Raw genomic sequence first — 25,502 nt, 5'->3', positions numbered from 1 at the left:
CATTTGAGACGATTCTGAAAATCCCCTCTTGGTAAAATGGAGAAAGAAACGTATACAGTTGTGCCGCTAAGTGTTATAGGAACTAAGACTCGTAGCATTTGTCAGTTCTTGCTTAAAATTTAAAAAATAAAACTGTCTAACATGTTTCTGGTTTCCATTAATGAGAAAGTCATTTTGCTGTTGTGCACTATAATGCTGGAGCACCCAAGTGACTAACCATCACTTCAGACAAATATTCAAGTATGCACTTTATTTTTTTACACAGTACATTAATTACAGTATTTTGCCTGCATGGATTCAGTTCATGCAGCAGCCTCCCAACCTGGTTTCCTTCTTGGAGTGGGCACTTGTTCAGCACAGCCATCTGGAATTGAATGGAGGGTCTCTTATAGGTCATACATTTAATCACAGGGGAGTTTGCAGGCACAAGATATTAAAACTATTGATCAATGATTTGTAGACATACCCGTTTGAGTTCTGTGTGATAGACCCGCATCAACATGGCCCAACAAAGGTTTGAAACAGCAATGGTTCCAGAAGGCTCACTCACCCTGAAACAAAGAAAATACAAATCAGTGGTCTTGACACGTCTTTACGTTTGTATAATTTTTTTTGATGACCGAACCCTCCGGTTTCCCCTGGCAAAAAATAAAAAAAGGAAAAAATGTCCGATTTGATTTGCTCGCTCCCATTCGTTTTCCAGTTTGGCTGTTAGGATGAGGCTGCTCTTCAGAGATGTCTCCATGTGAGAATTTGCATGCTTGTAACAAGATTGAACATTGACTAAGGCTTTTACTAAAAATTCAAAATTCCATTTTATGAACACTGCCCCTTAGTTAAAAAACAAAAACTCAATTGCCAAACATTTTTTGGGGTCAAGTTGGGGGTAGGACAGGGTATCCGGCAAAGCTGATCTCCTTTTGTGACTGCTCATTGAGTCAAGGTAAGCCTAGGTTTAATGGCAAATTCATTAATCAAGTGAAATGTAACTCCTTCAACTTGAAGCTGAATCAATAAAGATGTGGTTGACAAAATAAGACTAAAAAAACAAAAAAATTACGGCTATTGAACTGCATTGTTTGTTTGATTACCTGGGGCATCCAATGTCTCGCACAACCATTTGAGCTGACTGCAATTCACGGTAATGAGAAATTCATTTCACAGACGAGAAACAAAAAGGTTTGCTTTGCTTACCAGCTGTTGACACTATCAGTTGGGTTGAAAAGACTCTTGCGTTTGGTTGTTGCAGTCTTTCTTTTGGTTAGTTCGTTGAAAGCCAGTATTGCTTGGCTTTTTCGTTGATGGATCCATTTCCACTGAGGGAAAACTGCACTGAGTTTGGAAAGTGACATTTGCTTGGTCTTCAGACAACAGAAAGTGTACAGGGCTGCTAAGTGTTATGTAAAACCTTCACAGTTGAAATGGCTGCATTTCAAATTGATGTGGACAGAACTTGTGTGCTGGTCAATAGGTGTACATTCATGTAATAGGTGTCTCTGAACATCCATTAGCGTTTCAACGGACTTTGGTTAAAAACTTTATTAGTGTACGAAAGCCATATCCAAGGGCATATCAGGATTTAACAGCACTAAATGTACAAAAACTAAACACTCACCACTTGGCAACGATACCAACACACAGGCCGGGGGAAATGTAAAACAATTTAACACTTAAAAACAAAAACAGGCTGAGTGAGGGTAGACAGCTCAAACCCTAAGCTTGTCCATGGAATTTGACATCCCTAGTTTCTCCAATTGCCTCCCACTATAGAAGTGACCGAGCACGCGCCGTGTGTGTAACGGTTGCCTTGTCATTTCTGGGTCCATGTCAGTATCTGCTGCGGGCAATTCCTCTGTCGACCCTGCTGCCTCCGCGGCCGCCGCGGGGAGCCCCGCGACTTGAGCCACTGTACGCTTCGCGAGGAGGATAGCCTCTCTCAACTGGGGGCGCTGGCCCCCGCTCCTGCCTGCCCACTTGCTCTCCGCGGCTAGGAGGGTAGGGGTCACTCCGACTGCTGGGGTAACTTTCACGGCCGCCGTAGCCGTCCCGGGAGCTGCTGCCATAGTCGTCATAGCGACTGCTTCCGCCACTGCCATTGTAGGATGGTGGGGGGCCCCTTGAGGGTGGGGCGCTGCGCGAGTTACCTGCAGGGTCAATGGGTCAGGTAATTGGCAAGTTTCACTTCACACACTCTGCTGAATTTGAGCCAATGTTTTTCCGTGAGTATTTCTTAAGCTATCAATTTCAACTACACGTTTCACATTTCAAATATGCTAGGGACCTGAAATTTACACAGGATTTAGCCGTTTTGGGCGTTTATCCAAGCTCGACGGGAACATAAAATACGCAATGAAACCCAGTTTAGCATGCCATGGATTTAGCGGAGTAGCTGCCTTTTCCTTTTAGAATTCCTGTCGTTAGAGCTGCACATTGGTCACACGGTTTCTCAGGGAGGTCTTGGTGGTTTTGTGAGGGTTGTTTCACCCCCAAAAAACTGACTCATGTGCATGACTCCTTGAGGGAGTATTGACACTGTAGAACGAACGAACAATGACTGGTCAAGAGGCTTTGTTGGATGTTTCCGTCTACTTTCGGTCTCCAGCTCCAAGAGGCACTGTGAGCAGGTCGCGAAAGATTAGGGCAACCGTTATCCGTTACACTCAAGTGGCCAATCTTACCGTAACCATCGTAGGGCTCTCGATATGAAGCGGCACTGGGGCGTTCCATGTAGCTTCTCGGTTCCCGGCCACCACCGTAACCGTCACGGTCACTGGTTAAAAATAAAAAGATTGAGTAAAGTTGCTTTATGCAACGACGTAAAGTTGCATACGAAGACCTGAAAATATAAAACACCTACCTGTAGCCCCGTGACATTGACCCATAATCATCGTGGGAACTGGATTGTGGGTAATCCCTGGGTGGGTAATCCCTGGGCGGGGGTGCGTAGTCTCTGGTGTCCCGGGAGCTCACATAGTCCCGGCTAGAATAGCTGCAAAACAAACTCTACTTCATGAGCCAAAAAGCACCCTCCCAAACGTATAACCAGTCAGTGAGATATTCGGGGGACAGTCACATCACCTGTCTTTTGAGCTGTAATAATCATCCCTTGGCGATGGGTAATCATCCCTTCTGGACATCATTGATTCCCTGCGAGGGGGTGGGCCATAGGAGTCTCTGTCCCTGGACATTGGAGCTAGAGAGAGAAAAAACATCCCATGTTAGCAGGAGTGTTGATGTGGAACTACGCTTAGTCAGCTCTCATGGTGATAAGCTCCAGATAAGATGTCCATCTTCAGACTTACATCTGCCTATGGGAGAAGGGGCATGCCTCTTGGGTGGGGGACCACCATTACGAATAGGAGGTCCTCTCTTCAGTGGAGGGGGGCCTCTGGACGACATCCCTTTGAAAAAGGGTTCTACAATCCCTACGTTATCATAGTAGTCTTTTGGCAGACAAGAAACGCTCATATTAATGGAAAGTTCAGAAACCAACACAACAAGACAAATCAAAATTGAGAAAAAAGAAAACTCAAGACATGAATGCACCACTTAGTCTACACAGTTAAATAATAATACTTTGTGACAGTAGATGAATGCCCAATATATTAAGCCTTTTAGTATTTCCTTAAAAGTACCTCTAGATGGACCCCTCATTCCACTTGGAGCTCCCCTAGAACCACGAGCTCCTCTAGGGGACCCACGGCTACGGGGGTGCATGGGGGGCGGGCCTCGCCTGCCAGCGGACTCAAACTGAGGTTTTGTTGCTTGCTCAACCTTAATTGGTTTACCATCGAGTGACTGCGAAGTACAGATTCAAGTCAACAACGTACACGATCTTCAGACACAGGGCTCACGTATGTTTGCATGGGCACAGACGTACCTTTCCATTCATTTCACGAGCAGCATCCTTCGCATCCGCTGGATTCTCAAAGGTCACAAAAGCAAATCCTCTCGACTTGTTTGTTTCACGATCTTTCATCAACAGAACTGGTAAAGGAAAGCATCTAGTTAGAACAGAAGGTGCACCTGAACAGCCACTTCTAGCTTTTACAAGGCATTGGTGTTTTCAAGCTCATTGTCAATGAAAATTATTTTAATAGCACACTTCATACATTTGTTTCACATATTTTAAATATATACATAAAATAAATTAAAACAAGGCAGCTTGGTAAAATTAACTTCTCTTGGATTCAACTGTCTGCAGTTCATCCTGATAGAGTTGGTTTTAAGGTAGGAAACAATTAGCTATATACACATCAATCCATTTAGCTGAATTCTGGACAACTAGTCACAGCAAACGGTTCTGGGTAACCAGCTGTAAGCCTACCTTCTGCAATTCTGCCATATTTGCTGAAATACTGCTCAAGAGCCTTCTCGTTGGTTTTTGTGTTCAGGCCACCGATGAAGAGCTTCCCTGGTCGGTCAGCTTCTGCCATGTTCGCGTCTGATCAAGCTAAACAGATAATATTTGTTTTGACACACAAACAGTACATCGATGTCTCTCCTTAACATATGAAAAAAAGCATAATTGTGAAAACTACAAATTTCACCAGGTTTTCGAGTTCGGAAGAAAACGGGTTAGCAAGCCATCTTGTTTAGAGAAATGTTAGTTGACCAGCAAAATAATTAGGATGTGAAACTATGCCACGTCTAGTTGTAAGTAATTTGAATATACAAGTGTCCTCAAAATATGAACAAATAACTAGATAGATTAACGAAATGTTCCTAAACATCTCTAATGCCTGACTGTTCATCCACTCAAAGGCATTCGTTGTGAACAATTACCTAGTTATTTGCCTGCTTTACAAACAAGTTATGGTATCGCCAAGTAGCTACATACGGGTTGCGGCAGTTCAAGCGTATTTTTAGACAATATACATACAAAGAAAACATAAGAAAAAAAACCCGGACGAAACTGGATTCAACAAAAGCTCAAAATGGCGACTGTCTCATTTCAGGCTAACGACGCGTTAGCTGTTCGATGCCCGATTAAGATAGGAGCATGCAATGTATTGGTCATTGTTTTCTCAATATTTATCAGACATTACGGCGTATTGATCGATTAATAGTTGCAAAATATATAATACAATTTGCCTTTAACAAGGTGAGCAGCATATAACACATACCTCCACAAATTTCAAGATACGCTCGAGGGTCCTCCAAGAAAATGAGACGACGCATGTACATTTATAATGATCACGTGCTATGAACATCCAGGATGCTGTGACTTCTTCGATGGTTGTTTGGCTAAATATAAGGATGGGAAAGAGAAACAAGTAGTGCCGCCTGCTGTTGTTTTTATGTAAATATCATATTGTTTCTTCTCCTGACTTGAGTATTATACTATGGACTATTGAGCAATACGTTCTAAATAAGATACTACACGCATTAAAAAAACAAACAGCAATACGTGTATAGGTAGGTAGGAAGCTTGCCACGTAAAAATTGCGTTAAGTTATAGAAGAAAATCATGAGCATGGAAAACCAACCAATCAAATGAATTGTGCCTCCCACTTCTTCATGACAACGACACTAACGACGTGTTGGATGCTAGCTAGCTAATTACCTAAGCTTTACTGGCCGCTTTCGCAGTGGCTGACAAGTCAACACCAGTAAGCCGACTAACTAGTTCCAGTAACGGTATTTTTTCTCGCAGAAATATAAAGGACACCCAGGGCTAGGTGAATTTTAGTTTGCCGCAAAACCGGGAAAATGAAGATACGGATAGAGACGGATTTAGTACTTGTTCTCACGTTACTTGCCTCCAGTACTTGTTCAGGGTTCTACCTTCCGGGTTTAGCCCCAGTGAGTTTTTGTGAAGAGGGTAAAGGAGGTGATGCCGATTGTGAGGTAAATGTGCACGTTTGGTGGTGTTCTCTGAATGACAAATGCTTTTCAGATGTAACTTTATAATCATTGGTATATTTGCTGTATTACCTTCTTACTCCCAACGTTAGCTAGCTTACTTGCTAACTAGCTTACGTTAGCTACATGTTGGCCAGCAAGTCAAGTGACACCAGGAAGAAACTATTATGTTGCAGCACTACTAAAGCTGTATTCGCTAGTTAAACAGTAAAAGGTTAACGCGGTACCTATACTATCAAGTAGGTTAGTATGTGCTCGTCATAATTGTTGCTTGGCAGCTACCTAAATAGTCTTGATTTTCAATATAAAGACATTATCTATCTAGCAACGACGTACAATATGCGTCACGATTGGCTGTCCGTCTGTAAAACCTTTGCTTTGGCCTCATCTCCGTCTACAAAGTTGACAAGCAAGTATTTGCCGGATTCAAAATTAATAGCGAACTATCAGAATCTATAGAAATAGCTAATAATTAATAAATTTCAGTCTGGGGTTGGCCAAGGAAACGTCACGGTTTATATCTCAATAGGTTACTTACTGGTGTCGCGTAACGATATGGATTGTGATAATCTCAGTTTCATTACTAAGGCGGTTTTGTGTAGCTAGATTCCATAGTACAGGAATTTTACAAATAACACTGTTTTCACAACAAAATATGATATGTAACTGATATGTAATTCAAGTATATTTCTTGTCATTTTAGTAAAACATTTTCGACCCTAAATAGGCGAGCTAATGGATAACAGCAATGGGATTGAGTGAGCTTGGATAGCCACTATGTAGTATGTAATAATAAGAGTAATTTTACCGCTTAAAATGACTGGCAACTATAACAATACTTAGAACCCAGTAAGCATCCATACACTTGACATTACATTGTAACCTGATAATTCTTACAGAGTCATATCCAGCTGTATGTGAACCGCTTGGATTCAGTGGAGTCAGTTCTGCCCTATGAATATGATGGGTAAGTACTATTGTAGGCTGAGCTGTGACCCATACTGACCTCCACCTTATCCTAGTGTTGTTGAAACGTTGACGGTTCACTGCTGGCAATTTATTCGCAGCTTTGACTTCTGCAAAGATGACAAAGAGACCAGACCGTCTGAGAACTTGGGCCAGGTTCTGTTTGGTGAAAGAATTGAGACGTCACCATATAAGGTAGGACACCTCTGTTATCTCATCTTTGTGCTTGTAATTCATTTGTTGATTACACATTTACCACTGGGCTTCAAAGCGGGAGGTCACTTGTCTTTAAAGGTGCACTTATTTTTTGTCTTTTTGTGCAGGCAGGTGAGCACCAAAGCGTTTTTTTAAATATTTTGTCTGGGTACAGAGGAAATGACATAACAATATATTTAAGATTACTATGGCCCCTGCTATAAAGGTCTACAATGCATAAAAATACTCTTTCTGTATGTTAAAGCACTCCAAACCAACTCATCATTATCATCTTATATTAAATGATCTACCTGTGTTTCCATAATTTCCTGTTCTAATTTACATTTTTATAACCACAACCAAAATATGGGTGCAATAAGTGGATATGTACTCAAAAGCAATCATTGAAGAGACATTAATTAGAATGAGATTCTGATATACATTCATTTGGTATTGCGTTTTCTAGTGCCTTTTGTAACATGCTTAGAAACATTTTCCTTTTGTATTGTAGTTAATGGCAAGTCATGCTGCAGAAAATAATGTGACTACGAGTGTTTATCTGTAACAAATGAAATTATGGATTAATTTGAGGTGGAGTTCAAATACAAGCAAACAGTGACTAGAAACTACCCCAACTTTTCTCTTGCCCAGTTAGTCAGGTTTTCATTGTTTAGTGTTCTAAATGAATTCTGGGAAGACTTCCCTGGCCTGTTCTTCCTGTTATAACCAATATGTCTTTGGTTTTCTGTGCTGGATTTTCCAACAGTTCTTGTTCAAAAAAGATGAGAAATGTAAAAAATTGTGCACCAAAACCTACGTAAAGGACAAAACAGACGACAAGAAGCTGCTGGACTTTATCAAAAGAGGAATGCAACTGAACTACCAACATCATTGGTGAGCTAATTCTTACCTGCCTATCCTCTCCAGGACTCTAGGAAATACACTTCCTATTCAGGTTGACATATTTGTGCTGAACTTTATGCACACTGGTTGGCTTATCACCAAGCACAGTAAAGTCCTTGGTATCACAAGAATGCTCCAAACATATTATTGCACAGTCTTTGTTTTGAAATGAGGTAGATGGTATTTAGATAAGGCAACAGACGTGTACCACCGTTCAAAAGTTTAGGGTCACTCAGAAATTCCCTTGTTTTTGAAAGAACATTTAAAAAAAAGTGTCCATTAAAATAACATCAAATTGATCAGAAATACAGTGTAGACATTGTTAATGTTGTAAATGACTGTTGTAGCTGTAATGGCTGATTTTTGTTGTGGAACATCTACAGAGGCCCATTATCAGCAACCATCCCTCCTGTGCTCCAATGACACGTTGTTTGCCAATCCAAGTTTATAATTTCAAAAGGCTCATTGATCAATACAAAAATATTTTGTGTTGCCAATAATGAGCCTCTGTATGTCTGTGTAGATATTCCATTTAGAATCAGCTGTTTCCAGCTACAACAGTCATTTACAACATCAACAATGTGTACTCTGTATTTCTGATCACTTTTACGTTATTTTAATGGACAGAACATTTTGCTTTTCTTTTAAAGATATGGACATTTCTAAGAGACCATAAACTTTTGAATGGTACTACATATAATCTAAATCTCACTGTTTTCCCCTTGTACAGTTGGAGAGTGAATTTGTGTCTGTTTTGCAGGATTGTTGACAACATGCCTGTCACCTGGTGTTATGATGTGGAAGACAGTCAGAAATACTGCAATCCTGGCTTCCCCATTGGTTGTCTGGTCACTGCAGAGGGCCGAGCAAAAGATGCCTGTGTCATCAATGTGAGCCACAGTCATTCATTGTCTAACAAACAGGCAGGTTGCCCAGTCCATGCCTGGTAATGCTGCCTCAGAGTTCATTTCCTGGTGTGTAAAACACCATGGCTACAAAACCTTAAGCCACCTTGAGAGACTTTTACATTTCGTCCAGTGTGACTTCATTTTTATTTTTTATTTAACTTTGGCAACTCGGTCCAGTCACTGGCAGCAAACTGAAATTAGTACTGACCAAAGGACGAATGGGCTTTAGGGGCAACCATAGTGATGTATCTTTCAGAGAGCAGGTTTCTATTAGACATGTGATGTATCTTTCAGAGAGCAGGTTTCTATTAGACATGTGATGTATCTTTCAGAGAGCAGGTTTCTATTAGACATGTGATGTATCTTTCAGAGAGCAGGTTTCTATTAGACATGTGATGTATCTTTCAGAGAGCAGGTTTCTATTAGACATGTGATGTATCTTTCAGAGAGCAGGTTTCTATTAGACATGCTTCATAGAGCCACCAGTTTAAAAGCTGGATTGGAGGCAGTTGTTCGGCATGAACCATAAACTCTGGGAATCTAAGGACGGTTTTGGTGACTGATATTTCCATTTGTTTTAGTCTGATTTCAACAAGAAGAACATGTTTTACATCTTTAATCACGTGGACATCAGAATCTCCTACCACAGTGGGGAGAACGAGGGATGGATGGGGGCTCGTCTTGTAGCTGCCACGCTGGAGCCCAAAAGGTAGGAAGGACAGACGGACCAGGCCTAGGAAGGAAGGAAGGAAGGAAGCAAATCAACTCCTTTATAAGCAGAACTACAGACCGACTGGTTGTGTTCAACAGCAACTCCCAGACCTACTGTTGCCGAAGTGTCTTGTTACTATGCATATTATTTAACTCCATTGTTCGAAATTATAATCTCCACTTTTGACCAGAGGAGGGCCAAGCTAATACTTCCTTTGTACTGCTGAACCCGATATGGGCAAATTCACCACACATCATTTGGTAACCCAAATCGGTTGTCAATTCAGTTATGGCAAGATGCCTGACTCTCCGCTACTTATCCAATTGGTTAAGCCATATTTCTCTGTTTGATGTTTAAAATGATGTTTTGTTGTTGTGTTTTGCTGCCAGTGATCTCAGAGCTGTGTGTTTGTTGCATTTCAGTATCAAACATGCCAATGATGAAAGCCCCACCTGTGACGGTCCACCCATGACAATCCCTGCTGAGGCTGACAGTGACGTTAAGATCACCTACACGTACTCTGTCACGTTCCAGGTGTGTTCCAGCGCAAGAAACCACTGACCGTTTCCGTTTAGCGCAGAGACCGACACCGTTTGAACTTCCACTGACAGTTGGCACAGTTTGTTTTCTGTACTAATAATCGGGCATTAATTCACAGCAAAACAACAACATCAAGTGGGCGTCCCGATGGGACTACATTCTGGTCTCCATGCCGCACACCAACATCCAGTGGTTCAGGTAAGCCAGGACACCAGGGTTCCGGGGTCGAATCCCCAGTTCAAAAGGGATTTATTTTTATTTTTACAAAAACAAATTCTGCTGTTGCTACGGTATAGATACAAGAGTCCGTGGAACATCTGGAGGTCTTACAGAACCTAGCATATAACCGGGTGTATAGGAATTTCCATAAGTGTTGTCCCAGACAAAAATCTGTCAAAACGTCTGTATATCTGCTTTGTTGCTGTTACCGTCAGAGAAACCCCTTCAGCACAGAAGCAGAGACGATATCAAACTGACCTTCACTGAGAAGGGCCTTCTGTCTTAACCTTCAGGCGTCTGTTCTCTAAATTCTACTCTGAGGTGTTAAAATACATTTGTCTGGTCATTCAGTATTACAGAATCTGTTTCATTATTATTACAGTAATAATGGTAAGTCTTCTGTCTTTGTACCTGAAGAGTGACGTCAATCATTATCAACGTTATCCTTAACATAACCTCTTGAATTCTATGGACTGTGAAACTGCGTCCTAAATTACAAGCAACACTAGAAATCAAGCGTGCTGCGCAAAGGCCGAATATGGGGAAACACTGATCACTCTAATTATCTTTCCTGCATGGTAAATATGGCCATCACCGTCCTCTGCCATGAGGCATGTTAATGGTGTGTCTTGAGCCGTGTTAATGGCGTGTGTTATGTGTCTCTTTTCCAGCATCATGAACTCGCTGGTCATCGTACTCTTCCTGTCTGGTATGGTCGCTATGATCATGCTAAGGACTCTGCACAAGGACATAGCCAGGTACAACCAGGTTGACCAGGTAAAGTAGCACGCCTGCTCACTGTCACGCTCCCTCTTCGGAGCATTTGAGACCATGTTAACACGGACAACCAGGTTATTTTGTCATTAAATGAAGGCACCTTGAATGGGAAAGATGGACTTAATTCTGTCAGAATGTGTTGTGCGTATTTTATCTTAAAAGGGAATAATGAGAAATATCAACATGTCTCTGTTCATAAATCCCTCGAAGCCAGTGGGCAGTCTCTCTGCTCACATCTCCCTCACGCTGGGGGAGCAGGGTCCATCTAGTGGGAGTTCAGCGTTCGAGGGTCACGTTGCACTGCCCACTGGAGCCGTTTCATAGATCTCTGAATAACTGTCATCTATGTTCTGTCGCAGCAAAACACACTTGGAGAACCTTGATCGATTGCGGTATATACCGTGTTCATTTATGTAATTAATGTCAGTGAAAAGATTTTGTTGACGCTGCCCTCACGCCAGCTTGACCCCCTGAGGGAGAGACTGGCCTGGCCAGAGAGGAAGTCCAACAATTACTGCAAACAATTTATGAACTTAGACAAATGTGAGATATTGGTCGTGATTCCACTTTAATGATGACAAGCACGAAACCTTTGTTGTGAAATTCCACATCCACAGGGAGACCTGATAAAGGTTCCACCTCAAGGAAAATCCATATCCTATGTAAGCTTATCAAATACCATTTAAGCACAAACTGGGGGTTGGTTTGATTTTTGGGAGCTACCTTGTAATGAAATAAATTTGAACCTTTAAAATATGGTGTAGTGTGAAGCAAGCCTGTTAAAGCTGCCCAGTCATTTTAGTTAACAAACAGTAAACCATTTTTAAATCTGTTATTAGGTTAAACCGAGACTTCATGTCTGCAACGTATTTTAAAGCTGGCTAATGTGCTAAAATTGAATTTGTCTTCATTTGGTTTTCGGCTGTGCTAGCAGGTGGTAGTTAAGCTGAAAGATGTGCTGATTAATCAAATGTTAGTGTTCGGTTGATCTGTAACAAGGCCACGTTAAAGCATATGTGGTTTTCGCTGTTGTCACTGCTACGCTACAACTGTGCTGCTAGGCTAATGACTCAGTTGGGTGTGATTGGTCGAGCCGCAGCAAAACGATTTGAATACAAATGACTTCTACCTTCCGTTGGTTCTGATTGGCTGCTGGGTTTTGCTCTAACCCAATAGGAGGATGCCCAGGAGGAGTCGGGGTGGAAGCAGGTCCATGGGGACGTGTTCCGGCCTCCCAGGAAGGGGATGCTGCTGTCCGTGTTCCTCGGCCAGGGAACTCAGATCTTCATCATGACCTTCATCACTCTGTGTAAGTAAACCTGTGACAAACCCAAGCAATGTGAACGCACAGTTAGGTCTGGCACAATAGCTGTTTAACTCTGGTTATGGACGGAAATAAATCGAATCCAAAGAGAGAGCAAGTTAAAGACGTAACCGGGCAAATCAGCTGGCACGTTAGCTCCAGTCCAAAAGAGTGATGTAGGGGTCTTCACATTTGAATTAACGGGTACACGCTACTTATCAAGTACCAATTTTATTAAAAAAACATTAAAAGCATGAACATAAGCTCATTTGCAGACATTTCTATATCACCTGTAGGGAATAGTTTTTATAGAGCAATATTTCCGTGCATCTCTTAATTACTTATAATGTGGTGTTGGTCTCTCCTGTAGTCCTGGCCTGTTTGGGCTTCCTGTCTCCAGCCAACCGAGGGGCTCTGATGACCTGTTCTGTGGTTCTATGGGTTCTGCTGGGAACTCCTGCTGGATACGTGTCTGCACGCCTCTACAAGAGTACGCCTCGTTTACGCACTCGTCGGCACACCACACACTCATTGACGCTAGACAGAATTGGACCAAGGTTAACCCTTGTGCGCTCCTCAAATTGACTATCCTCTGGACACCTTTGTGGACTAATTTACACGTACAATAAACTGATATAAAATATTTATACATTAAGATTTTTTTCAGCTTTTTTTTCTCCATAAATCTCTTAAACAACTTGAAACCAGCTCAAAACAACCAAATAATAAGTTTCAGGATTTTAACCCTTTAAATGCCAGTTTCTTCCATATAATATATAGTAGGGGCATGGGGCTTTGGTGGTGATTAGAGTCTTGGATATGTCACAAAATTGATTTGATTGCATTGGTATATTTAATGTAGTGCCAGATACTCCCTCTGGACACCTTCGTGGACAGAAATTTGTGTGTGTGTGTGTGGTGGAATACAGTAAACATTTCTAATATCACTACTTTTCTTCAAAATGAAATGCTTACATTACAGAATGCATGGTTTTATACTCTAATGGCAGTGAGATAAAAAAAAGTTTTTTAATGGAAGTCAATGGGACATTTTTGTGTCCAGAGGGTGCAAAATTCATAAACAGAGTATGAAAGACGTGAAAGAGTTAAATACATTGGATTTCAAAAATGTAACTAAAAATAAGAGAACAATTTACAAAAATGCCAGAGGGGTGCACAAGGGTTAAATATCAGTGCTAATCACATGGATTGATTAATGTCCATTCAGGCTCTCAGGTGGCTGTACAGATTGAGATTCCCTCAAACCATTATCAGATATGCATTTCCACACTGCCTGAAGAGGCTCTCCATTCTGTGGGCCGTGCTCCTAGCAAACGGTTTTAACCCTTAGCAATCTGTGTCCTCAGCTTTCGGCGGTGAGAAATGGAAGACCAATGTCCTGCTGACTGCGCTTTTGTGTCCAGGGTAGGTCGGCTGTCTTGTAAGGCCAAAGCTGCTTGCGTAGGATCCCTGTTGCTCCAGAAACGCCTGCTCTGTTCAAAACGGCCCGTGTGGCGTTAATATGAAAACCATAGAGTCTGGTGACGGTTTGAATTGTAATTGAAACACATTTCAAACACAGGGTCTTGCTGTCTTGTCTGTCTTGGCAAGACTGTGATCTGACTGACCAACATGTTGATCAGAACTATCTTTACTGCAGTCTGGCTTTTAGCCTCCAGCCAGTCGGCCCTGTTTGTTCTGATTTAATGATAAAGGCAAACACCCACAGGCGTCCCCTCCCCAAAACCTGTCCGGTCAGGGCCTCTGTTTAATGAGACAGATTGGAAACGATGTCCCATCAGTGAGTTCAGCCCTTTAACAGGGACAGTATCACAGGCTTCACCTCCCTCTCTCTCTCCCTCCCCAGGATTGTGTTTGCTGACTTCTTCCTGATGAACCTGATTCTGTGGGTGGAGGGCTCATCAGCCGCCATCCCCTTCGGCACGCTGGTGGCCATCTTGGCTCTGTGGTTTGGCATCTCTGTGCCGCTCACCTTCATCGGGGCCTACTTCGGGTTCAAGAAACCTGTAAGTTGCTGATCAGTTTCTCCTGGTCTGTGTAAACATGATCCAAAGGTCAATGCTGATTCTGAAACAGAATGCCCCTGCTCCGTTCTGCAGGCAATTGAACAGCCGGTGAGGACCAACCAGATTCCCCGGCAGATCCCTGAACAGTCGTTCTTCACCAAGCCCGTCCCTGGCATTGTAATGGGCGGAATCCTGCCCTTCGGATGCATCTTCATCCAGCTCTTCTTCATCCTCAACAGCATCTGGTAGGAACTCCTTTCTCCTCTCAAGGTTAATACAGTTGTCTGTCTGTCTGTCTGTCTGTGTCTGTCTGTGTGACTTTTCTGGCATGTTCGGATCAGACAGGGTTGGTTGTGGTTTGAGAAATGAATGTGTTTTGTTCGACCTTTTGTTTCAGGTCTCACCAGATGTACTACATGTTTGGTTTCCTCTTCCTGGTCTTCATCATCCTCCTCATCACCTGCTCTGAGGCCACCATCCTGCTGTGCTACTTCCACCTGTGTGCTGAGGTGAGCGCCGGTCATGGGGCTGCCCGGCCTGGAGTTGCCCAGCCGGGTGTCATCTGTTAAACTTGTCCTTTAACTCCTCCAGGACTATCACTGGTGGTGGCGCTCCTTCCTGACCAGCGGCTTCACCGCCATCTACCTGTTTGTCTACGCCGTCCATTACTTCTTCTCCAAGCTACAGATTGTGGGCGCTGCCAGCACCATCCTCTACTTTGGTTACACTGGTATCATGGTGCTCATATTCTTCCTCTTCACAGGTGAGTGGGCTGTTTGGGAGGGGCTTTGTTCTCCTCAGGCACGCCGGGTTACAATCTGGGCTGCTGTTGGTTTAGCGACTGTGTTTTCACCACACAAAGCCTTCTCGTGTGTGTGTGTGTGTGTGTGTGTGTGTGTGTGTGTGTGTGTGTGTGTGTGTGTGTGTGTGTGTGTGTGTGTGTGTGTGTGTGTGTGTGTGTGTGTGTGTGTGTGTGTGTGTGTGTGTGTGTGTGTGTGTGTGTGTGTGTGTGTGTGTGTGTGTGTGTGTGTGTGTGTGTGTGTGTGTGTGTGTGTGTGTGTGTGTGTGTGTGTGTGTGTGTGTGTGTGTGTGTGGCTTGCCGTTTTATGAATCAGGGCTGCCTTTATTTGCTAAGTAAATATACACACTTAGTCAGAATATTACTTGGTTCAAAGTTGCTGCTAGTGGTAGACCATAAAGACAGTATGAGCAGACAACGCAATCTGCTACAGTCATCGTATGTACAATACACTCCACTAGTTGTGATCGTATGAGGTGAAGTGATTCCAGACTGTTCTATACATTAATTTAGCTGTAGACTGATCAGGCGTACAGATTCATAGTTCAGTCTGTACATCTGTGTTGATGAAGGGTTTCAGGAGTCAAATCGTGCCGCTGTTTAATTAGCCGTTAACAGGAGGGGTTTGGATGTGACCGGAGTAATGGAGGGGTTTGGATGTGACCGGAGTAATGGAGGGGTTTGGATGTGACCGGAGTAATGGAGGGGTTTGGATGTGACCGGAGTAATGGAGGGGTTTGGATGTGACCGGAGTAATGGAGGGGTTTGGATGTGACCGGAGTAATGGAGGGGTTTGGATGTGACCGGAGTAATGGAGGGGTTTGGATGTGACCGGAGTAATGGAGGGGTTTGGATGTGACCGGAGTAATGGAGGGGTTTGGATGTGACCGGAGTAATGGAGGGGTTTGGATGTGACTGGAGTAATGGAGGGGTTTGGATGTGACCGGAGTAATGGAGGGGTTTGGATGTGACCGGAGTAATGGAGGGGTTTGGATGTGACCGGAGTAATGGAGGGGTTTGGATGTGACCGGAGTAATGGAGGGGTTTGGATGTGACCGGAGTAATGGACAGGCCATTCGACATGTTGCCCTGCTGGTCACTCACTCCATTAACCAAGTCAAATATAATAAAACACTGTGGTGTCTTAATGGTTGATTGTATCATAACTGACCTACGGGTGGACGAATGTGGAGATGGAAAGTCCTGGGTGTTTGAGTAATTCCTGTAGCTTGAAATCATAAGGGAGCGCTCAGCCTATCCCTGTACTCACTTACTAGGATGCCGGAACTGTGTCCTGCTCCTGTGATGTCACAGCTGTGAATGGGCATGTCTTGCAGAATGTTTGTTGTCTCCTCTGTGTGTCTGGTTCATCTGGTTCAACTGGCCATAAGACTAAACTGACTCAACTGACTTTTACTGCAGACAATTCTTGGCGGCATAGCAATGTCTGTCTTAAAGTCAACATGCCGGATTATGGTTTGGGGATGATACAAGATCTAGGTCTAAAGTCCCTGTGTGTTTCTTACAAAATAATATATAAATAATTTATTTGGCCCTTGAATTGATATGTCTGGATTGAGTGGGTTTTTCAACACAGATCTGATTAGTTGCTAGGATCCCAGCTCCTTAACCAGTTTAACAGACCAGATCAGTCCAGATCCAACCCCCCATATCCTGCTTAGCAAACCAGATCAGTCTAGATCCAACCCCCATATCCTGCTTAATGAAACAGATCAGTCTTGATCCCTCCCCGATATCCTGCTTATCAAATCAGATCAGTCCAGATCCAACCCTGATATCCTGCTTAATGAACCAGATCAGTCTAGATCCAACCCCGATATCCTGCTTAACAAATCAGATCAGTCCTGATCCAACCCTGATATCCTGCATAACGAACCAGATCAGTCTAGATCCAACCCCCATATCCTGCTTAATGAACCAGATCAGTCTAGATCCAACCCCCATATCCTGCTTATCAGATCAGTCCAGATCCAACCCTGATATCCTGCTTAATGAACCAGATCAATCTAGATCCAACCCTGATATCCTGCTTAACAAACCAGATCAGTCTTGATCCCACCCCGATATCCTGCTAAACAAATCAGATCAGTCCAGATCCCACCCCCTTAACCATCTTAACAGGCCAGATAAGTCCAATGTTTGCAGTGCGAAAATAGCGTCGCAACTGAGAATCTGGTTTAGAGTCAGGATGCAAAATCATTTGGGCACACCTGATTCAGGGAGATCCGCTTACGGACGAAGCAGCACCCAATTTACCAGTTTCCAAGGATTCTAATGGCAGCGCCAACATCCTTGACGATGGCTGTTATGGCAACCACCCTGGTACCCTGACAACCGTATATATAGCGGCGTAGCAGGAGTAATGTGGGCGTTCACTGTGTGTCCACATGTGAAACAATGATGAACAGAGCTCTGTCCTCACTGCCATGCCCAACTGGTGGCGCTGGACCCAGGGTTGACATGGTAACAGCACTCTCTGGCCTTATCCCACCCACATTCTGTGACATCAGACACAACTACAGAATCAGTTGTTTTTCTCACTCCCTAAAACATAGTATGGACTTTGACTGGGCCAATGGTGTTGTGGTGTCGTTATCATAGATTATTGGCTTCTGAAGGGCCTGATGAAGAGCCTCTGTCATCATGGCATTGTCAGCCGCTGTCTTTAGACGAGGATAAGCGGTATTGGGAAGGACTGGGGGGAGATCATCGCTACTGAAAATAAATCCTAGAAAAAGATCTTCCTGCTCCCACTCAGGGTCCTAATCAGAATAATCCTAATCTGATTGCCTTTTTTTAAGAAAAGACATTTCCCGTTCTTCGCCTTTCCATTTCACCTCCTCTTAACTTTGATCAAAACTTAATTTGGGCGTCTCTTGTATTCAAGTCCATTCAGCCATCAGATACAGGCTTTCAGGGTTTGACAAATTCATCTTCTCCCAGGATTTTGCCCAATTAAAATGTTATCTGCTAGGTTCTCTCCAGAGAGTAGTTCAAACAAACTGCGTTATCTCTTGATTTCCTAGGGTTTGGTGCCTACTTCCTTGTCAGACTTTTGGCTGTGTCAGCTTCTTTCCAGCCACCTCTTTCAATAGGAGTTTATCAGCTTTTAAAAGGAGCATCATTTGGTGTTGCCAGGGTGGGGTAGCAAGCGTGGGCGGATGTAAGACGTGACACGTGGCTATTTTGGGAGCCCGTGCTCCTGTAGTGATTCGCCCCTGTGCTCTTTCAGTAGTTTGTGTTTTTGTTTATTTGTTCGTGGTCCCCCTCTGTGACGCAGTCAGGGCCCTGCTTGTGTCGCCGCTAAAATCATCTCTGTGTAGATAAAACGGCAGCGTCTTCAAAAGCTCTGCACATGCTAAGTCTTTTCTGGCTTGCACAGGTGTTTCAATAGGCTTTTGTGGATGCTTGCTCGATTACACATTCAAACAGTTTATACCAGGTTCAGTGTCCTGCTGTGAATCTTTCTTGTCAGGATGCAGTATGCTCCCCCATTCATATATATTTCCATGGTACCTCTAGAGTTACAAATTTATCTTTTCTCCATTACTTTAAGTTTGAGATATTTTTATGATAGTATTGCATCTGTGTGTTTGTATGTGTGTATAGTCAACCAAAAAGTGGGGAAAGATAGAGAGAAGTTATTTTTTCTGCTGATGAAGCATTTGCCGGGATTTGAACCAGCACTGCCGCAGTCTTGTACCGGAAGGCAGAGGCTTAAACTGCCGGACCACCCCAGACCACTGTCTGAGGCTGTTTCCATACACATCAGATTTCCCATTTGAAAACATTTGGAAAAATGTCACTTCTAGATGTAACGAATGTGTCACGCTGTGACTTTATTAGACCGTTACGTTTTACCCAAATGGAATGTAAGTTTATAGCCTGTGTGTTTGTAGGAGTAGTGATCTAATAACGTGTTCCATGTGCTTCCTCCTCAGGTACTATTGGGTTCTTTGCCTGCTTCTGGTTTGTGAATAAAATCTACAGTGTTGTGAAAGTGGATTAATGGGAAGACGGGGCAGACTCCCTGCTGTCTAGGGGCAGTGCTTCACTGTCCGCTTGGACGAAACAAGGCCCTTTTAATAGACTGACTCGAAACCATCACATATCAGAAGGAAATCTGGGAAGGAAAGGCCACTTCCTTTTGTTTTAGCTGGGGAACTTTATCTGTTGCTGTTGTAACTATAGCTTTTACAGTTGTGTTTAAAATTAATTTCCTTTTGACTCCACTTGCACCTTCAAACCTGAGGTAAGTTCCAAAGATCTAATTCAGCGGGCAACTGGTTAGGGGGGCTTTTATTGTCCATATGTCATGTTCAAAACATATGTACTTTATTTAGATTTTATATACTCTTGACACTCAAACATCATATTTGTGTTTCTGTTTTTCACCAACACTGGTGTAATGATAAAATATAAATGTTTATACTTAAAGAATGTTACCGATATGGAGGTACCTTTTTTTTGTTTCTTTGTTTTTGTGTGTGTTTTGTGTGGCAAACTGGGACTATAGAATCCAGCCATTAATGGCCTGTCCTTGTTGCTCATCAGATCGATGCCACATCAATGATCTCTAAAATCAATGACCCTGCCATGATGAAATCTGTTTTTTCTTGTAATTCTTGACTTTATTTTTTAATTATATGATATATCTGATAAATAGCGCATCTAGTTAATGAAGCACATCTTCATGGTAGATCATTTTCGGCAGAAACGTTAGCCCAAGCTGCTTATGTATCAATGTGATTGGTGCAGAGTGTAATATTTTACTCAGCCCTCGAGATAGCAACTTGTTAGAAGTGTAAATCCATTAGTGTACCCCATTTAGATATTAATTTCTTATTAGGTGACTTCCTGCAACTTAACTGGAAACAATACTGCTGCCTTTTTCCTTTCAGCAGTGTGGAGTCATTGCCTGAGGTGATTACATTTTTACAGTTAATAAATACCCTTAATGAATCGGAAACAACTTCTGCATTTTCAGATTATATAGGAGTGGAACTTGGGGCCTGACATCATTGAAGTATTTCCCCCCTTTTAAGGGGCCAAACATCATCCTTTTTTTGATATTTTTAATAGATTATATACGGCCATTAGTAATTGAAGATTATAAACCAGCTGCTTCAAATCCTGGATGCTGATTGGCTGATAACCATGACATATGAGACTGTATACAATGGGTTTGATGTCACAACTTTCTACTGCTGTAACTGCAATGGCAACTGGTTTCATAATAGCGGTAAGGACTCTCGGGGGTTTATGTTATTTTGCCAATATAACATGGCTAAGCGTTATGCTTAATAATTGGCCCAATACCACACTCCCTCGTGCCTTATTGCTTAAACATACATGCCTGGCTGTTTACCAAAACAAGTGCGATGAGACACTTCTTTTTTTGCAACCCAGATTGCCCCTTGAAAGGCAAAGCATCCATCAAGTTTTGTTTAGCCTGATTTTAACTCACATTTTATTTTTTATAAATGAACTGTACATAAACATCCTGGGACCATGTTGAAAAATAAAAAAAGCACAATTGAAATAATCACATCTCTAATTTCTCAGTATGTACTGCATATAAAACATTGTGTATTATTTGATTTAGTTTCACTATTTGTACATGTTCAACCGGAAACATCACACAATGCTTCACGATGTCGGTGATGACTTTTCCTTGATGATGTTTGATTGTCAACTAGCACTCCAGGTCAACTGTCATTTAACAAAATGTGTGAACTGGAGATTCCTGGCACTCGGAAAGTCTATATTTTACACGTTAGATTCACTTCAGGCTCTCAACAACATGCATACTGATCACAAGCTGAAGGACCACTCTGCGGACCAGAACCGTTGTTGAAGCTGGACTGTATCAGCTGCACTATGTCCCAGTCCGTTGAACAATACTGTGAGGGGCTCTCAGATCAGCTTTGTTGGAATCAAACTTGAGTTGCAACCAAGACCAAGAGCCTTTGTTCCTCCCAAGGTGACATTGCAGCCTCCGCAGATATTAATCCAGTGGCTTTGGTCCAAATCAATGGGCACGTTTGAACATTTCAGACAGTCAATGTTTTTTAGGTGTCAATGTGAATATAATCTATACTTGTGGGTTTGCATATCGGCTGATTCTATTCTCTGATGAAGTGCAAAGATAGGTCAACGCCAATACTGATATGGTTAAATAATACTACCTACTGTGTCTAACCAAAGCTGCCAATTTCCATGAAGTCAGTTTAGCTCAACCAAGATGTTTTGGTTATACAGACTGGTGAGCGAGAGCTTCTAGCCTTTTGAACATCCCGAAATGAGAAGAACCAACTGCCTAAGGCAAGCATTACTGGCAAGCCTCTCAGAAGGCTGCCGTGTGCATTTGGCAGTGGTGGAAAACTGTCAATGAGACACTGCACAGCTCATTGACAAGAGGTGCTCTGGAAGGGAAACAGGGGGCTGGGAGAGTGGTATTCACCCGTTCAAAGGGCTTGAGGACAGGCACGGCCACTCCACAGTCCCCATAACATCCTGGGTTCATTGGCAGCACTTGGCAGGCCGTTTAAACTAAACTGACTGGATCATAGGACACAGATAAGATTCAGTCTGGATTCAGACGAGATGTTGTTTAGGAAACGGAGAGCTTTCCTTTCGCTAGATAGCTAGTGGCGATGATTCTGGCGCTAGAGAACCATATTTATGAATAGCAAAAATCATTGGTCATTTTGGTCTCTTTCCACTGACTCTTGCCTTAAGATGATGAACAGTAGAGTATACAACATTTACTGGTCTAGAAGCAGGGGGGAGTTAATGGTTCACACATTCCTAGAAGGATTCTCAGAAGGACATCTTAATAAGCAGTCAGCACTGTTTGTAACAAACTTCAGAACAGTCAAATACAGTCACACATTCGTGGCTTATTTCAGGTTGATATTTCTTGGCAGTTTGACAGAGATTCTGCTTCGAGGGTAGAAAATGATTGAAAATTCTTAAAATGTTACCCCATTTTTCATGTAAACACTACTTGAATGCATCAGCGTTGTTTTTTTGTGTGTGTTGATTTTCATAAAAAGATTCATGAAGATCTCTGACCCTGTCTGGTGCTCTAGCAGAAAAGAATAGGAGACGTAAGGGAACTAACAAGGGCTTTTCAGGGAATGTTCTGTGACTTGGTTTGCAATTACTTTCATGGAAACGGCATCAAAAATACCACCGTCTCGTACAACAACAAACAGGTTTGTCAAACTGGACAACCATGAGAGCTAGGAGACAACGCTGAAGCGTGATGTCTTTATTAAAGGGCAAACGGGCACAGGAGAAACACTTTTCATCCTTTGCTTTGTCGACCGTCCTACTTAATGCCAGTGTGCCCTGTGAGTTCCCTGTCAGAGCTGAGGCTGACCGTCTCCCGGCGGCTGTCCCCAGACTTCCTGTCGGCGGCGGTGGGGGAGGAGGAGGTGCCCTCCGTTGTGGTCCCCTCCTCCCAGGTCCGGAGGGGGCAGACACGGGCCGCCAGGCTGGGCAGGTGGTGGAGCGCGGAGCGTCCGTCGGTCACGGTGAAGCAGCTGTCCTGGGCGGAGGCGTGCCCGGGGTGGCCACGCCCACAGACGGGGCCGCAGAGCAGGGCCAGGAACTCCTTCCTCACGCTGCGGTGCATGTAGCCGTAGATGTAGGGGTGGAGGCAGCACTGGAGGAAGAAGAGCACCAGCGCCAGGGAGGCCAGCCAGGGGGGTGGCGGCACGGCGGAGCAAATGGACACTGTGTTGAGGACACTGTACGGGCCCATGCTGAGCACGTACGACGCCATGATGACAAACACCACCCAGGCCGCCTTGCAGTGGTAGTGAAAACGTCTGTGGCCGCTCCGTATGGGGTACCCTCCGGCCGAGAAGGAGTCCAGGGGCGGGGGCGTGTGTTGGGGCGGGCGTTGGGGGCTGCTGGGTCGGGTGGCATGGGGCGGCGGCGCCCTATTGGGCTGGGATTTGGGGTGCGACTGGACGGGGTGCACCAGGGCGTTCTGTCTCCGGGCTGCCCTGAACACCATCCAGTAGCAGCCCAGCATGACGGCCACGGGCAGCCAGAAGGAGAAGGTGGCCACCAGGGCCGAGTAGGAGCGGCTGTGGGACCACACCACGGAGCACACGTTATGCCGGAGGTCAAAGCCTATCGCGCCCCAGCCGTACAGTGGCGGCGTGCTCTGCAAGAGGCTGAGCAGCCAGGTGCAGGCGATGAGGTTGGTGCCCAGGTGGGGGGTCATGCGTGTGGGGTAGGACAGCGGGTGAATGATGGCCAGGTAGCGGTCGACCGACACCACGATGATGGTGTTGACCCCGGCGAAGGCGAACAGGTGCATGAGCACCACCAAGGCCTGGCAGAGCCGGGAGTCCACGGGCCACATCCCGGGCAGTGTGGCCACGATGGCGAAGGGCATGACCAGCACGGTCTGCAGCAGGTCCGCCAGGAGGAGGTTCAGCACGAAGCGGTTGGCGACGTGCAGGAGCTGGGGTTTCCTGTGGAACACCAGCAGCACCACGACATTGCCAAACAGGGACATGCACACGATGGCTGAGATGAGCACCATCTTCACCACGCTGTTAGCCACAGACGGCCAGTCCATGGAACCAGGGGAACCAGGGTCCCAGGGCAAGGTGCTGGAATTATTGCCCACACCAGGCACCTCGGAGGTAGGCATGATGAGGCAGGCAGTTTGGGGGAGTCAACATGAGTGGCTGTAGCTCTAACAGGCTCTGTGGTTTCCACCCGAAGTCTCAGAGGTCTGTTTTCATCTGTCAGTCGTTGTTTTTTTTTTAAAGGAGAGGATGACAGAGAAGGAAAAAGAACATGCTCAGGGTTTGTCTGCTTTCAAACATCATAACACGTCAGGCCTATACACACTAATTCTAGAGGACTGCAGTGTTGAAGCTGATTTATTTCACTGTGATTTCTGTAACATAGCGGCAAAATCACTGCACACAGGCAGTTGGCTTTACTGGTGCCACTGTGGCAATAGTTCTTTGTAGCAGCTACATTCTACATCGCCTGTGCATTTTATAATATGTGTGTCAACACATACAAAATCAAATAGCAGCATTATTCATTGATACCCCACTTTAATTGCAAACAAACATTTTACACAGTAGGCGAATTGAAATTAAGGACGGGAATGGATTCGACCAATCCCCCTCCGAAATTGCATTGTTCATTCTTAATCATTAGTGCAGACAATTGATTGTGTATCGTCTGCGCTTCACAGCCCCAAATATACCACTGAGAATAGACGTTTTACCTTGAAATAGACATATTTTCTTTGTTCGGAAGCGCCTTCTGTTGAGATGGTGAATGACTGGTTGGTGCTGATTCTCCTTTCTCCTCAGTACCAGAGCTCTGGTTTCCCCATTGATATCGCTTAATTCTCACCTCTTCGCCACGCTCCCATTTTAGGCACCGCTGTATCGTAAATGTCAGCAGCCCTCCGAAGCCCAAGCTGCATTCGCTCCACTCGGCAGGGGTTCTTATTTGGACAAGCCGACAAGCATATCCTCCAATGCCCTTATACCGCCGATTTTCGTAACAGATCAAGCATTTGTTATGTAACGGACTATGAAATACAGGGCTTAGCCTAGTCACCCCATGAAGAGTGGGTTAGCCAGTCAATTCGAGCTTGTCATAAAACGGACGACACCTGCGCTGTGAGAGCTGTTCACCAAGCACCCTTTTCAGGTTTTAATGAAAAATGCAGACTACTGGTTACATTGTTAGCTGTTTTTTTTAATGCTTACACCCTTCAATTTCATAGTTAAACTAAATGTTTGTTGTAATAAAATTTAACTTAAAATGACGTTCGTAAAACTTGTCTCATTTGTTTGTCCATTCAACCATACAGTCTTTTTTTGGGCATCTAAGCCACCATGTCTGTGACTGTTAGTTAGTTAGACTTTTCTGCCATTGTTGATTTCATTTGGTTAGGCAACTTTATTTTCTCTAGTGGTGGGTAGGCTATATTGCTGTTTTTGAATGCAACCACTTAATTACTACGAAAAAGAAAATAGTGTCGGTTTACATTCTTTTCTGGGGGTGTTGAGGCATGTTAGTCTTTTATTCGATAGGGGAAAGAGAGTGTGAGAGTTTGTGTTGAATGAGCCGCTGGGCAGATTCCCACCGGCACTGCAGCAGTTATGCACTGGAGGCAGAGGGATCAGACCACCCATTTACTTCGGTGGTATACGGTGGTATAAAGATGAGATTTACTATGAAGTCCAGCTGGATACACCGGAGAAACCTG

At 43.9% G+C, this 25,502-nt stretch overlaps 3 protein-coding genes across 5 annotated transcripts; 1 reads left to right on the top strand and 2 right to left on the bottom strand.

The window, feature by feature from the left end:
* Nucleotides 1-1,521: 1,521 nt before the first annotated feature.
* rbmx (RNA binding motif protein X-linked) lies at nucleotides 1,522-5,252 on the bottom strand. Of its 2 annotated transcripts, none has more exons than XM_010901466.3 (9): nucleotides 5,127-5,252; nucleotides 4,328-4,453; nucleotides 3,881-3,987; nucleotides 3,636-3,798; nucleotides 3,303-3,443; nucleotides 3,079-3,193; nucleotides 2,858-2,989; nucleotides 2,679-2,770; nucleotides 1,522-2,144 (listed from the first exon to the last, which is right to left on the bottom strand). In XM_010901466.3, the coding sequence occupies exons 2-9, from the start codon at nucleotides 4,434-4,436 to the stop codon at nucleotides 1,828-1,830; spliced, it is 1,176 nt and encodes a 391-aa protein (XP_010899768.1). In that variant the 5' UTR covers nucleotides 4,437-4,453; nucleotides 5,127-5,252; the 3' UTR covers nucleotides 1,522-1,827. The 2 variants fall into 2 exon arrangements, with proteins under 2 accessions (XP_010899768.1, XP_010899769.1); XM_010901467.3 differs by having other exon boundaries at nucleotides 3,303-3,416.
* A 69-nt stretch (nucleotides 5,253-5,321) lies between these two features.
* Nucleotides 5,322-20,783, top strand: LOC105028609 (transmembrane 9 superfamily member 2). 2 transcript variants are annotated; one of them, XM_020045918.2, is made up of 18 exons: nucleotides 5,322-5,850; nucleotides 6,765-6,832; nucleotides 6,933-7,026; nucleotides 7,793-7,920; nucleotides 8,690-8,819; nucleotides 9,419-9,546; nucleotides 9,972-10,083; nucleotides 10,208-10,287; nucleotides 10,980-11,085; nucleotides 11,703-11,747; nucleotides 12,262-12,394; nucleotides 12,759-12,878; nucleotides 13,756-13,813; nucleotides 14,256-14,415; nucleotides 14,509-14,660; nucleotides 14,813-14,924; nucleotides 15,007-15,178; nucleotides 19,177-20,783. In XM_020045918.2, exons 1-18 carry the CDS (start codon nucleotides 5,713-5,715, stop codon nucleotides 19,242-19,244), a joined length of 2,004 nt encoding a protein of 667 aa, XP_019901477.1. In that variant the 5' UTR covers nucleotides 5,322-5,712; the 3' UTR covers nucleotides 19,245-20,783. The 2 variants fall into 2 exon arrangements, with proteins under 2 accessions (XP_019901477.1, XP_010899770.1); XM_010901468.4 differs by lacking the exon at nucleotides 11,703-11,747 and having other exon boundaries at nucleotides 5,325-5,850.
* Nucleotides 20,784-20,948: 165 nt separating this feature from the next.
* Nucleotides 20,949-24,907, bottom strand: gpr101 (G protein-coupled receptor 101). The gene is made up of 2 exons (XM_010901465.3): nucleotides 24,507-24,907; nucleotides 20,949-24,006 (listed from the first exon to the last, which is right to left on the bottom strand). Exon 2 carries the CDS (start codon nucleotides 23,910-23,912, stop codon nucleotides 22,572-22,574), a length of 1,341 nt encoding a protein of 446 aa, XP_010899767.1. The 5' UTR covers nucleotides 23,913-24,006; nucleotides 24,507-24,907; the 3' UTR covers nucleotides 20,949-22,571.
* Nucleotides 24,908-25,502: the final 595 nt, after the last annotated feature.

Source organism: Esox lucius, chromosome 4, assembly GCF_011004845.1.
Source record: "Esox lucius isolate fEsoLuc1 chromosome 4, fEsoLuc1.pri, whole genome shotgun sequence".
Classification (NCBI taxonomy): domain Eukaryota; kingdom Metazoa; phylum Chordata; class Actinopteri; order Esociformes; family Esocidae; genus Esox; species Esox lucius.
This window is presented reverse-complemented; position numbering and strand designations above follow the sequence as displayed.

Excerpts from the sequence above, each read along its gene's own strand:
- rbmx (XM_010901466.3), bottom strand. The coding sequence starts at position 4,436 with ATGGCAGAAGCTGACCGACCAGGGAAGCTCTTCATCGGTGGCCTGAAC. Across the intron at positions 3,194-3,302 it reads CCCTTCTCCCATAGGCAGAT|CTCCAATGTCCAGGGACAGA; the intron begins GTAAGTCTGAAG and ends TTCTCTCTCTAG. Across the intron at positions 2,145-2,678 it reads AGAGCCCTACGATGGTTACG|GTAACTCGCGCAGCGCCCCA; the intron begins GTAAGATTGGCC and ends TTGACCCTGCAG.
- LOC105028609 (XM_020045918.2), top strand. The coding sequence starts at position 5,713 with ATGAAGATACGGATAGAGACGGATTTAGTACTTGTTCTCACGTTACTT. Across the intron at positions 9,547-9,971 it reads GCCACGCTGGAGCCCAAAAG|TATCAAACATGCCAATGATG; the intron begins GTAGGAAGGACA and ends GTTGCATTTCAG. Across the intron at positions 10,288-10,979 it reads ACCAACATCCAGTGGTTCAG|CATCATGAACTCGCTGGTCA; the intron begins GTAAGCCAGGAC and ends TCTCTTTTCCAG.
- gpr101 (XM_010901465.3), bottom strand. The coding sequence starts at position 23,912 with ATGCCTACCTCCGAGGTGCCTGGTGTGGGCAATAATTCCAGCACCTTG.